This window comes from Quercus suber, unplaced genomic scaffold (assembly GCF_002906115.3).
Source record: "Quercus suber isolate HL8 unplaced genomic scaffold, Cork oak 2.0 scaffold_490, whole genome shotgun sequence".
NCBI classification, from domain to species: Eukaryota; Viridiplantae; Streptophyta; class Magnoliopsida; order Fagales; family Fagaceae; genus Quercus; species Quercus suber.
Window position 1 is genome coordinate 591,214 of NW_027069939.1, and position 12,385 is coordinate 603,598.

The 12,385-nt window shown below is 32.7% G+C and overlaps 1 protein-coding gene across 1 annotated transcript; it reads left to right on the forward strand.

Moving 5' to 3' along the window:
• Positions 1–5,519: 5,519 nt before the first annotated feature.
• On the forward strand, positions 5,520–11,488 carry LOC111994800 (acetyl-coenzyme A carboxylase carboxyl transferase subunit alpha, chloroplastic). The gene is made up of 11 exons (XM_024026680.2): positions 5,520–5,743; positions 5,969–6,319; positions 6,417–6,491; positions 7,453–7,560; positions 7,681–7,841; positions 7,999–8,113; positions 8,198–8,352; positions 9,430–9,481; positions 9,558–9,626; positions 9,958–10,035; positions 10,123–11,488. Exons 2-11 carry the CDS (start codon positions 5,972–5,974, stop codon positions 11,305–11,307), a joined length of 2,346 nt encoding a protein of 781 aa, XP_023882448.2. The 5' UTR covers positions 5,520–5,743; positions 5,969–5,971; the 3' UTR covers positions 11,308–11,488.
• The last annotated feature ends 897 nt before the right edge of the window (positions 11,489–12,385 follow it).

Here is a 12,385-nt window from a genome sequence, read left to right on the forward strand (position 1 = left end):
TTTAAGTTTGTGTTCTTGATGTTCTTGTTCAAGACACACTTAAATCTCAATTCATAAAATTTTTAATCTTTTATTCTGTTTTTAATTTTTTTTATTTAGTTAAAATTAATAAATTATTTTTTTTAATTTATATGCTGACGTGGCATTTTTTAATGTCAAAAAATATTTTTTTATTATTAATTAGGCCACGTGGACATTAAACAAATATTATTTATTATTGCCGTTTGTCATGTCAGCAATATCCGTTTCTGATGGAACGGCAAGGACCAAAACGGAACCGTTTTTCAGGATAGGGACTAAAAGCGGTAAAAATAAAATTTAGGGACTAAAATAGAAATCTCCTAAAAATGTAGGGACTAAAATGTGCTTTTCGCCAAAATAAAATAAGGGGTTATACAAATATATTGGGATTTGACAAGTTCTGATACACGGGATTTGACAAGTTGAGTGGGCTCTCCTTGAGTATTTTCTCACATTAGAAGATGTGGACCTTTTGTTTCTTTGGCTCATCCTTTCAAGAATTATCATCTTTCCCATAAAGATAAGGACTCTTTGTTTACTACTGTACTCACTAAATAAGCACCAGTTAATATTAATTAATATAGATATAAAAGTAGAGATCTCATGTTAGAGAGGGTGAAGTTGTGTCATGTGGAGTATTCTTTGAAGTTCTCTTTATTTAGGGTTTTAAATTAACAAAGTTTGCATTTATATCAAAGTATTATTTCATTAAATTAGCTAATAGAGTAAATGCTTATATTAATTATCTATAGTTGTGCATTAATTATTTATATCAAATGAATTTATATGATTATTTTTATAAATTCTATCTAAGAGATAATTTTTAGTTGGAATAATAATAATAAATTTAGAATATGACATTCTTACTCATGTTTACTTGCTTTGACAACAATTGACACAAGAGCCATAAAAAAATTAAATATTTGTGAATTCACTACAATAAATCTTAGTCTTTTAAATTTTCTAACTCCTTTCAGTCACATGTAATATATGTGTGTGTGTGTGTGTGTGTGTGTGTGTGTGTTTTAATATAATTTTTCTACATTTATATGAAAAACAATAATTAAAGGATATATGCATTTTTTTAGTAGGCATGAAACATGCTTGTCTATATTAACCCCTATATCATGAAATTTTCAATTTTTGAACACACGCACACAAATATATAGTATGATTTCAATTTTGTCTATAAAATAACTAAATATTACAATTTTTTACAAGGAAATTTATTCAAAATATTTTTTATACGTCGATAGTTTGGGGATATGAATCATGAATATCTTTATTGGAAATTGAAGCTTTGCATAAAACTAAAAAAATAAAAATTTCAAAACACAGCAGCACCTAAATTTGGCTGCCTCACAATAGAGGACAAACATAATAGCATCCCAAATTACAACGAAGAATGATGTTGATATGAGATTCAGGATATGTTCAAAATTTTCTAAACCCATTGTTTTAGAACTTAAAATCCCAACTATGTGTTTGACAAAGCTCAAACTCATGACAATTTTTTTTTTTTTGGTGGTGAGAATCAAGTTATCAGCGACAACCATGACAAAATTAGGTCAGCCAGCAATTGGAGGCCTAGCTGAAACAAATCCCCTAATATCATATATTTCCTTTCCTACGAAATGACATTGGTGTGGGTTTCAATTAACTCAACTGGTAAAGTCTCTAATGGTGGAATAAAAGATCTAGGGTTCAATCCCCGACAATGCCAAAAACTGATTGGGGTCTTGGTTCGATGATAAAGAGTTATGAACTGTGTCAAAAACTGTGTTCCCCTTTTATGAGTTGTCATGAGAATCTAATGAAAATATTGCAATTATACTTTTAAAAGTTTTGTAATTGAACTTTCAATCGATGATAAAGAGCTATGAACTGTGTCAAAAACTGTGTTCCCCTTTTATGAGTTGTCATGAGAATCTAATGAAAATATTGCAATTATACTTTTAAAAGTTTTGTAATTGAACTTTCAAATCATTTATAAAATGACGGTCAATACTCCTTTTTGTTTTGATGAAAAGCAATTGCTTAAAAACTGCAAAGATAAACATTTAACAAGGGCACCCACATATCCACTGTGGTTTCATCCCTTTTTACCATATGTTAAATTTAATAGCCCCAAAACTTCTTAAAATAAAATTAAAAAAAGGCCATAAATCTTTAAAATGACCAAAGCACCCCTCAAAACCTTTAAACGGCCAAAAATACCTATGAAACCTCTAAATTGCCAAAATAATTCAAAACCTCTAAAATGACCAAAATCTCTCAAAATCTCTAAAATGACCAAAAATAACTCGAAAGTTGTAAACGACTAAAAATTTTCCTAAATTATTTGAAATTAGAAAAAATATAACTTATTGGTCATTCTAGAGGTTTTAAGGCTATTTTCGTCATTCTAGATATTTTGGGGTATTTTGGTCGTTTTTAAGATTTGGGGGTATTTTAGTAATTTTAGAGGCTTCAAGAAATTTTTAGTCATTTTAGAAGTTTTGGGTTATTTTTAGTCATTGTAAAGGTTTTGGCAATATTTTGGGCATCTCAAAGGTTTTAGGGGTGTTTTGGTTAGAGGTTTATGGGTATTTTGGCCCCTTTTTTTTATTTATATATTTCTAGGATATTTTGGCCATTTTAGAAGTTTCGGTGCCATTTTTGGTCATTTTAGAAGTTTTAGGATATTTTTGGTTATTTTAGAGGTTTATAGATTTTTATTTTTTATTTTTATCATTTTAGAGGTTTAGGGGTATTTTGATCATCTTAGAATTTTTTTTTTAAAAGTTATTTTGGTCGTTTTAGAGATTTCTAGATATTTTAGATCATTTTAGAGGTTTCAAGGTATTTAGGTCATTTTAAAGGTTTAGGGGTATTTTAGTCATTTTGGACGTTTCCAAGGTATTTTGGTTGTTTTAGAGGTTTTTGGATACTTTTGCCCATTTTAGATATTTTGGGGGGCCTTTTTTGGTCATTTTAAAGATTTAGGATCTATTTTGGTCGTTTTAGAAGTTTTAGGTAGGGTTGTTTACAGTGCAGTGTAGTGCAATTTTTTCATTTAAATTATATTACTACACCTATTTGCTACAATTTTTTTGGATAAAAAAACAACAGCAACGTGATTATTTTTCACACCTCCACAAATTAAGTTTGAATACAAGGGAAATAGAATTGAACTAAAACTATTTAAGAATGCTAAAATCAATCAATAAAAAAACCAAATTACTACATGTAAAAAAAAAAAAAAAAAAAGCAACATGATATTTAATAGAGTTAACATGATTATTTTTCATACCTCCACAAATTAAGTTTGAATCCAAGAGAAATTGAGTTGAACTAAAACTCTACTAAGTCTACTCTACTTTACTATTTAAGAATGCTAAAATCAATTAATAAAAAACCAAAATTATGTGAAGAACTGCAGAAAGAAAGATTTCATTTTTTCAGTGAGAATAACTATCTTCTTTTTATTTTTTATTTATTTTTTTGCATTTCTATTTTTATATTAACGTAGTTCAATTATTACTTAAATTCTATGATTTTTTAAAAATATTTTACATAATGCAATTCATCTCAATTATTGATGTATTTTTTTGATTTGGTGTTCTTAATTGATTTTGCATATTATTTCCTCACTTATGGCAATATCAAAATGGCTAGACACAAATGTCGGTATCAAAATGGCTTGACAATGGTAATTTATATGTAAACTTTTACATTTACATTGCAATATAATTTTTTTTTCTCTTTATGTACTTTTATTTATCTATTTTTGAAATTATTTTGATTGCGATGTCCTAGAAGTTTTGGATACACATGAGTAATTTATATGATTTAAAAAAAAAAATTAGATAATGCAATTTGTCTTGATTATTGATATTATTTTATGAATTGGTGGTCTTAATTGATTATGCAGATTATTTCCTCATTTATGACAACATTAAATGGCTATGACTGGTAATTTATAGGTAAACATTTACATTACAGTCTAAATACTTACATTTTTTTAAATTTATGGATTTTTTTTTTGGTCATATATACAAGAAATTTATATATGATTAGCACTTCTGCTACTATACATTTTAGCAAGTATAATGGAAAGAATTTTAAGTGCTATGCATATATAAAATTACATTACAATTTTACTACCAAGAGTTTTTAGAAATTTAAAACTTGCCATAATTTTTTCAAATATTTTATAATATATTTTTTGCAAAAACAAAATACTTACGTAATATACATTTTACATGTAACTTAATTTTTAAAAATATTTTTACTATTTTATTTGTTATTCGATTTGATTATATTATCAAAAAATACTTTTTAAATATTTATATATAATTTTTTTATTAAGCCATGCATCACACGGGTATTATACTAGTTTAAATAAGGAATGAAACAAATCCAAATCTTCAAGATTATACTAGTGGATCAACTAGTATACACATCGATGCTAATATTTACTATATCTCTTACATAATAAATGAGGTTTTCCTAGGGTTTTTAAGACTATAAAAAGAACAGTAATCACTCGCGGATAAGAATGGTGACACACCACATGAGTAATGTCACCCTTTGAGGTCATGAGAATTTTCTAGCAACTGTGATAGACCTTAATGCACCTGTTCAAAGGGTTAAACTTGAAATGCAGCCCTTAAATAATTGTAACATGGCCAGACTTTAACTATGCAATCCTTTACTTTAGGACTATAACTTCTATCAAAATTTAGAGCCAGCCAAAATACAGTATCGACATTAGGATGTATAATTTCATATACAAACACAATTATAATAAGGGCCTAATGCGATATCTAATTCCATATACAAACTAATCATAATAAATAAAGGCATAATACCAACCACAATAATGATCAAATGTCAAATTTATATTTAAAAGAAAATCATATTATCTCAAACTTTCACGTGAATTGCATAAGTTACCAACTATTTAAAATATTCTAGAGAAATTATACTTTACCCCCTTTTACATTTACCCCATTCAAACTATTACCTGTGTAACACTTTTCACCTATTCCATAGGTAATTGTTTAGGGAATTAAGTGTGTATTTTCATAAGTTAGGGAAGTAAGTGTAAAATGGGGTATAATTTAGGGGGATAAATGTAAAAGGGGTAAAATAAATGGGGTAAAGTGTATATTTTCATAGTTTATGGGGTAAGTGTAAATTAAGGTATAGTTTATGGGGCAATTGTGCATTTACATAGTTTTGGGAGTAAGTATAAAAGGAAGTATAGTTTACAAGAATAAAGTGTAATTTACTCAAATAATCCTAGTTTTCTATTTTTCAAATGGATACAATTAGACTAGGCCTAAAATAACCCATAATCTCATAATTTAACATCATTATCGAACTCTTACAAAAATAGAACTTGAGTTGGAATCCCCACTCTAATAAAAAGAAAAATAAAACTCCTTCAAACTAGTCAAAGTTTTGTTCAAACCAAAGAAGAGGATCATAGAAGGCATCGCGGAAGTAGACAAAGTAAAAGGTTTCGAAGCTGCACACGTGCCTATACCAAAAAAAGCAAAATCTGGATCCCTTCCCAACGGCCAAACCCAAAAAAAGCTGGCTCATTAACACACACTTCACAATTGATAATCCGAATCCGAAACTTAAATTTCTTTTTTTTTTCGCCTATAACAATTTATTACTTAGAATTTGTTGTTAAAATGTTATACTCGTAACATTTCTCTACCACGTACAGGTAATTTCTATTTCTCATTGAGGAGTTTCTATTATGGCGATCTTGAGCTCATATTTTGATGCATGTTCACTGTTATTCTGTTTCGTTGCCGAGAAAATGATCGAAGCAACTGGAAAATGAATATTGTCTTCTTCTTTTATTTTTTTTCAATTTGTTTAGAATTATTGCGTTCTAGGCCTGTGAAAACTCAGCTCAACTAACTGAATAATATTGATTCTGAGCAAGGGAATGGGAGAAATCGGGATTGGGATGGCTTCAATATCACATTCTCCAGTGGGAACTTCAGCTTCAGAATTTCTCCGGAGCTCAAGCAATGGTGTCAATGGCATTCCTCTGAGAACTCTAGGGAGGGCGAGATTTGGCAGCACAACCAGAAGGGATTTGGTGGTGGCGGCAAAGCTTAGGAAGGTGAAGAAGCAGGACCATCCATGGCCAGATGATCCGGATCCTAATGTGAAAGGTGGGGTCCTAACCCATCTCTCATATTTCAAGCCCTTGCCAGAGGACCAGAAGCCGAAGCCCGTTACTTTGGAATTTGAAAAGCGGCTTCTCAGTCTAGAGAAGAAAATCACTGATGTAAATCATTTTTTTCTTTGGGGTGATTGTAGTCTCTTCATTTGAGTGAAAAAATAATCAGGGTTTGGTCCAATTGTGCTTTTGTATTCGAGTGCAGGTGCGGAATATGGCAAACAAAACTGGTCTGGACTTCAGTGATCAGTTATTTACATTGGAGAGTAATTATCAGCAGGTTTGATATGTTATGCTGATGAGAAACTTTTTTTATTTGATAAGTAACAAGAAAACCTTTATTAAAATAAAAGGTCATTCAAGTACACTGGGAGCAAAACTAGACTCCACCCAATGAGAGTAAGGAAGAAAAGACAATTGATAATCACAAATAATGAGGCACAAACCAGGCCAGCAATCGAACATCTCAATAACCTTATGCGGCATAACCCAATGAATACCAAACAAACAAAAAACCATTGACCACATATGCTGATGAGAACCTCAATTACTTGGATTCGAAAACATGACCTATAATTTTAATTTTAAATGGCTTTAGTATGAAGCCATACAGTGATGAAAGTGGCTTATATTAGAGACCTTGAATTGCATGCTTATGTTATTTTTTCCAACTATTGATCTGGAAATATAGAAAACATTAAAAGGTTTTATTAATTTTGCATTGGGTAGGCCTGCTATTTGTCTCTGCACTCATTGTTATAGGATCCTGTTGCTTGTTCACAAACCTCCATTGTCATTTTCAAAGTTATTGAGACATTTAGTTCCTTAGGAGTAATGGAATTTAGCTTATTTTTCTTGGCTTATTTTGTCGAACCTTAAAAATTTGTTTAAGCATGCAAAATATTGGGGAGTGAATCTTGGCTGTTGTATCCCCTAAGATTCTGAGTCGTAAGCCTCAATGTGGAAGTATGTTTGGTGAACCAAAAAACTAGATATATCTTATAATGAATTTGGGGAAAGTCTCAACTCAAATTTTTGTTGCCAGCCACTTATAAATACATATAATTAGGAGAAGTAAGTATAGATATTGAATAATGCAATATGATGGGCATGTCTTTTGCTTTCTGCTTAGCAAATGTTCTGGGAAAATGATGCTCTATTACAGATTTGGAATTCAGCCAAAAAAAAAAAAAAAAACGTTTCTGGTTCTGAATTGCTACAATTTATCATTTGTATTTCAGGCTCTAAAGGATTTATATACGCATCTAACTCCAATACAGCGGGTGTCTATTGCACGACATCCTAACAGGCCAACTTTCCTTGATCATGTGTTTAGCATTACTGAAAAGGTGCAGTATCGGAAACTCGAGAACTTGGTGCATATTGTATTCTAGATGGTTTACCTTTAGGTTATGAATGCTGAACTAATTACATTGATTAATGTCTTTGGATATACCCCATATGCACAGTTTGTGGAGCTTCATGGAGATCGGAGTGGGTACAATGATCCTGCTATTGTTACTGGTATAGGAACCATAGATGGTCGGAGGTACATGTTCATGGGTCACCAAAAAGGTAGAAACACAAAAGAGAACATCAGTCGGAACTTTGGGATGCCTACTCCCCATGGGTATGTCAAATTATAAAGACTTGTATGTTCTATTAGTCTCGTGAAATTTCATTAGCAGTAAAGTGGAATGTAATATTTGTTTCAACTTATTATGCCAAGTTCCTGGCCAGTCAAAAGTTTCAGTTTCTGACACTAATGACAATTTATATCGAAACAGTTACCGGAAAGCTTTACGCATGATGCATTATGCAGATCACCATGGGTTTCCTATAATTACTTTCATTGACACTCCGGGAGCATATGCAGACCTCAAATCTGAAGAACTAGGACAAGTATGTGGACAACTCTACTGTGAAATTTACATTATTGTCTTTTAGTAACGGCCCAACTGATACATATACCTTACGTACGTGCAGGGTGAAGCCATTGCTCACAATTTAAGGACCATGTTTGGCCTGAAGGTACCCATTGTTTCTATTGTCATTGGGGAAGGTGGTTCTGGTGGTGCCCTTGCCATTGGTTGTGCTAATAAATTGATAATGCTTGAAAATGCAGTTTTCTATGTTGCCAGGTGATTTGAGTTTGGCTTTCCTCACATTGCAACTCTTAAAGATTGTGCAAATATAATGTTGGACAAGTGCCTGCTTTTCTAGTGCTTATTAGATAAGACTGAAAGAGATGGTATGCCAATATGCTGGCTTAGGTTATTAAGAAGGAAGGAAGGGGTGGATTTGACAATGTGTTAGGAATATTGAAATTGTCTTTGATTGTGAATTCAGAAGTTTACGAAGTCCTATGCTAGAGTAGATTAGTAGTTCCCACTTGCCACACCTGTTCCACGTGTTTCCCCTCCTCATCTGTTGTTGTCATTTATTCAAACAGATAAGCAACCCAATCATTTTATTTGTAATTTTTTAGGTTTTGGTGATATCCATGTTGGTTTCCATTTTACCATTTTTTTCTCCTCATGGCAGCCTCTTGTGATTTCAAACATTGTTCAGCATCAAATATGTTTTGTCAAAATGTTGTTGTTAGGTTCATGTTTTTTTTTTTGGTTAAAATGGTTATGAGTAACGGATATATGGAAGGAGTGGTTCATTCTAATCAGTTTGGAAAATATATATGATATGAAGACAAGGAGCTTTGTTTATGTCTGACCTAAAAGTATTAACTCGGTATAGTTATGGCATGGTGTAAATGTGTCATATTGATGCATTGCAAACTTATAAAACTTTCTGTAGGGATGGAAAATTCACCATTTGAGTATGAGGCTGCTGGATATATCATTTTGCTATTGATAATATAGTCAGTTGCAAAATGAGTTGAGTCTCCTTATAAGCAGTAGAAGCTTCTAGCACATTCTCCATTTTGATGCACATTGAGATGGACAAAGAGCCATCCAGTTTTGCTAAATGAGGTTATGTTTATGTTGTTTAATTGGTCCTGCCTTATAAAAAATACTTTCATCTTTAGCTTTATGTGATCACCACACCCATGCTTTGGATTATGTGATGCATTTTTCTCTTTTTCTTTCCTGTCTTGGATACAAGTCCTTCCTAACTCAGTTTCTGCAAATTGTTTTAATATGTCAAAACCCTACGTTCTTATCTGTTTCTTTTGTGTTGGTTCTATTCTTGTCATTTTTCAGTCCAGAAGCGGCTGCATCAATCTTGTGGAAGAATTCCAAAGCTGCTCCACAGGTCTATACAGCATTCACTCTTGCGATTCTCTGCCAGTTAATTTAATTTTAATCTATTAAAAGTTTCTTTGGTGCAGGCAGCTGAGAAACTAAGGATTACTGCTACCGAGTTGTTGAAGCTGCAGATTGCAGATGGTGTCGTCCCTGTAAATGATCCCTTCTTTATTCTATGCTGCTTTTTCTCTTCTATTTCTTTCAGCAACTTTCATCTGTCTTGTGGAAAACAATGACCAACTGACAAAACAATAAAATGGGTTAAAACATGGTTGCTTGCGTGCATAAATGACTATACTCTCTTGTACTCCTCTATGGCACAAAAGAGACCTTAGAATCATGCTCCATCCCACCCTCAGCCACATATTTTAATTATTCACATATTTTAATTATTTTTCTATTGACTAGAACTCCATAACAACTTCTTCTACAATTTCTTTTGTTCTATTTTGTGACAATCAAAAAGAAATTTTATAATGACAGGAACCTCTTGGTGGCGCGCATGCAGATCCGTCTTGGACCTCACAACAGATAAAATATGCAATTAATGAATCAATGGATGTACGTGCCTTTCTCCCATTGAATTCTTAAACAAGAATTGAATATAACCAGTTTTCTCTCCTAACAACAGTCTTTCTTTTTCAATAGGAGCTTATGAAGATGGACACAGAAGAGCTTCTGAAGCATCGCATGCATAAGTTTCGAAAAATCGGTATGTTCCAAGAAGGACTCCCAGTAGATTCTAAGAAGAAAGTCAACATGAAAATGAAAGAAGAACCCATCGTGAGGACTTCCAGTCTAAATATAGAGGACGAGGTCAAAAAACTTATGCAGCAAATATTGAATGCCAAAGAGTCCTCTGTAGAACTTCCAGAGTCAGCTCTAAATGACATGATAGAAAAACTGGAAAGAGAGGTTGACCGCGAATACTCTGAGGCTGTTAAGGCCATTGGTTTGAAGGACAGGCTTGTGATGCTGCGAGAGGAATTTTCGAAAATAAAGTTGCAGGACCAACTCGTGCCTCCGGCCCTTATGGACAAGATTGAAAAACTTAAGGACGAGTTTGCCCAGGGCGTCTCTGCAGCTCCTAATTATGAAACATTGAAGTCTAGACTTGACATGTTGATGGAATTATCAAAAATCAAGATTGATTCTGCAAATGAAAAAAAGTATGCCAGATTAAAGCAGCAAGTCAATAAAAAGTATGTCGAAATCATGAATCGGCCCGATATGAAAGAAAAAAACAAGGCACTGGAGGATGAAATTGAAAGTTCTGGGGTGTCTTCGGGTCAGGATTTGGGCCCTGAGCTGAAGGAGAAAATTGTGCAGAGGAAGAAAGAGATAGAGTTGGAAATGGTTGATGCTATAAAAGCCCTGGGTTTGGATGTTGCGGCTGTGAGGCCAAAAGCGAAGGAGATCAGTGAACAGATTCCAATTGATGTCAAAGCCAAGGAAAAAGAGCTGAATGAAGAAATTAAGGGAGAAATTGAAAATGTTATCAAGTCAACAGATCTGAAGGAGAAGATTGAGGTACTGAAGTTGGAGGTTGCAAAGGCAGGAAAGACACCTAATGTGGCGTCCAAAAATAGAATTGCAGCTTTGGAGCAACAAATTAAGGGGGGCCTTGTGGAGGCCATGAATTCTTCAAACCTCAAAGAGAAGCATGAAGAGCTCCAGGCAGAAGTTTCTAAAGTCATCCAATCTTTGGAAAACCAAAATCCAAAAGAAGATCCTCCAAAAGAAGACGGATCTTTGGAAGACCAAAATCCAAAAGAAGACGAATCTTTGGAAAACCAAAATCCAAAAGAAGAAGATTCTACGTATGACGAGTAAGGAGTAGAGATAAATGTGGTTGCGAATCGCACCTTTGCTTAATGTGAGATCATCTGTTTTCATTGTGTGTTTTGTGTCCCCTTTTTTCCTACCCATGGTTTATTAATTCGTGTATGTCTAGTGCCTTTTCTTTTGCTTCTTAAAAGTTCAGATAATACAATCTTGGTAACTCCATTCCTGACTTGAAATGATCTGAATGATAAATTCAGTGGGTAGTATCTAGTTAAGAAGCAAGGGTGGGGTGAAATGGTAGCCGTACCGTGTCTGACACGTGGTCTGGACGCAGCTGCATGTGCATCCCACAGGATTTTTTTTTTTCTTAATTCAATACGGCTGGGCACCTGAAGAACAAACCCAGCCCATTGTAGATCTTTTTCTTCTATTCTTCTTCACAGATGTTCTTCTTTTTCACAGTTCTTCTTCTTCTTCATTATAGACGCGGATCTTCTTCTTCATTATAGATGCAGATTTTCTTTTTGTTTTCTCTGCTTGTTTAGTGTTTACACTTATCTATTCTTTTTAGTTTTGTTAGCTTTGGGCATGTATATGGTCTTGGGAACTCTCAGACTTTTATTTCACACGTGTCTTTTATTTCATTACCAATTATATATTATTGCTTTAGCTTGTACCCTTTTTTATCATTTTTATATTCTAATTTCTAAACGTCATTTAATAATTATATATTCATTTTATGATCCATTATTTTTCTAAAATTGATATATATATATATATATATAAAATAAAAATAAAAATATATTTAATAATTAATTAATAAACGTATCCCTGCTATAGCCGTATTTTACTTTTTCTAAAATTGTCTTGCTGTTGCAACACATCCGCACCCAAGCAACATATCTGTGCAGGTGCTTCTTAGGCACCTAGTAAATTGGTTGTAAAATGTGTTGTATCATATCTTCTTCTTCTTCTTCTTCTTCTTTTTTTTTTTTTTTTTTTGGTGTGTGTGTGCGGAAAATATGGCTAAATAAACCCTAAAAAATTAGCAATAATAAAAAATAAATAGATAGAGTTAGAAAGATCTCACAAACTATAGAATCACGTAAATAGCGGTCCATAAAGG

What these genes read in the sequence shown, in the direction of transcription:
- LOC111994800 (XM_024026680.2), top strand. Translation starts at nt 5,972, where the DNA reads ATGGGAGAAATCGGGATTGGGATGGCTTCAATATCACATTCTCCAGTG. An exon ending in TAGAGAAGAAAATCACTGAT is followed by an intron (nt 6,320 to 6,416) that starts GTAAATCATTTT and finishes ATTCGAGTGCAG; the next exon opens with GTGCGGAATATGGCAAACAA. An exon ending in GCAGTTTTCTATGTTGCCAG is followed by an intron (nt 8,353 to 9,429) that starts GTGATTTGAGTT and finishes GTCATTTTTCAG; the next exon opens with TCCAGAAGCGGCTGCATCAA.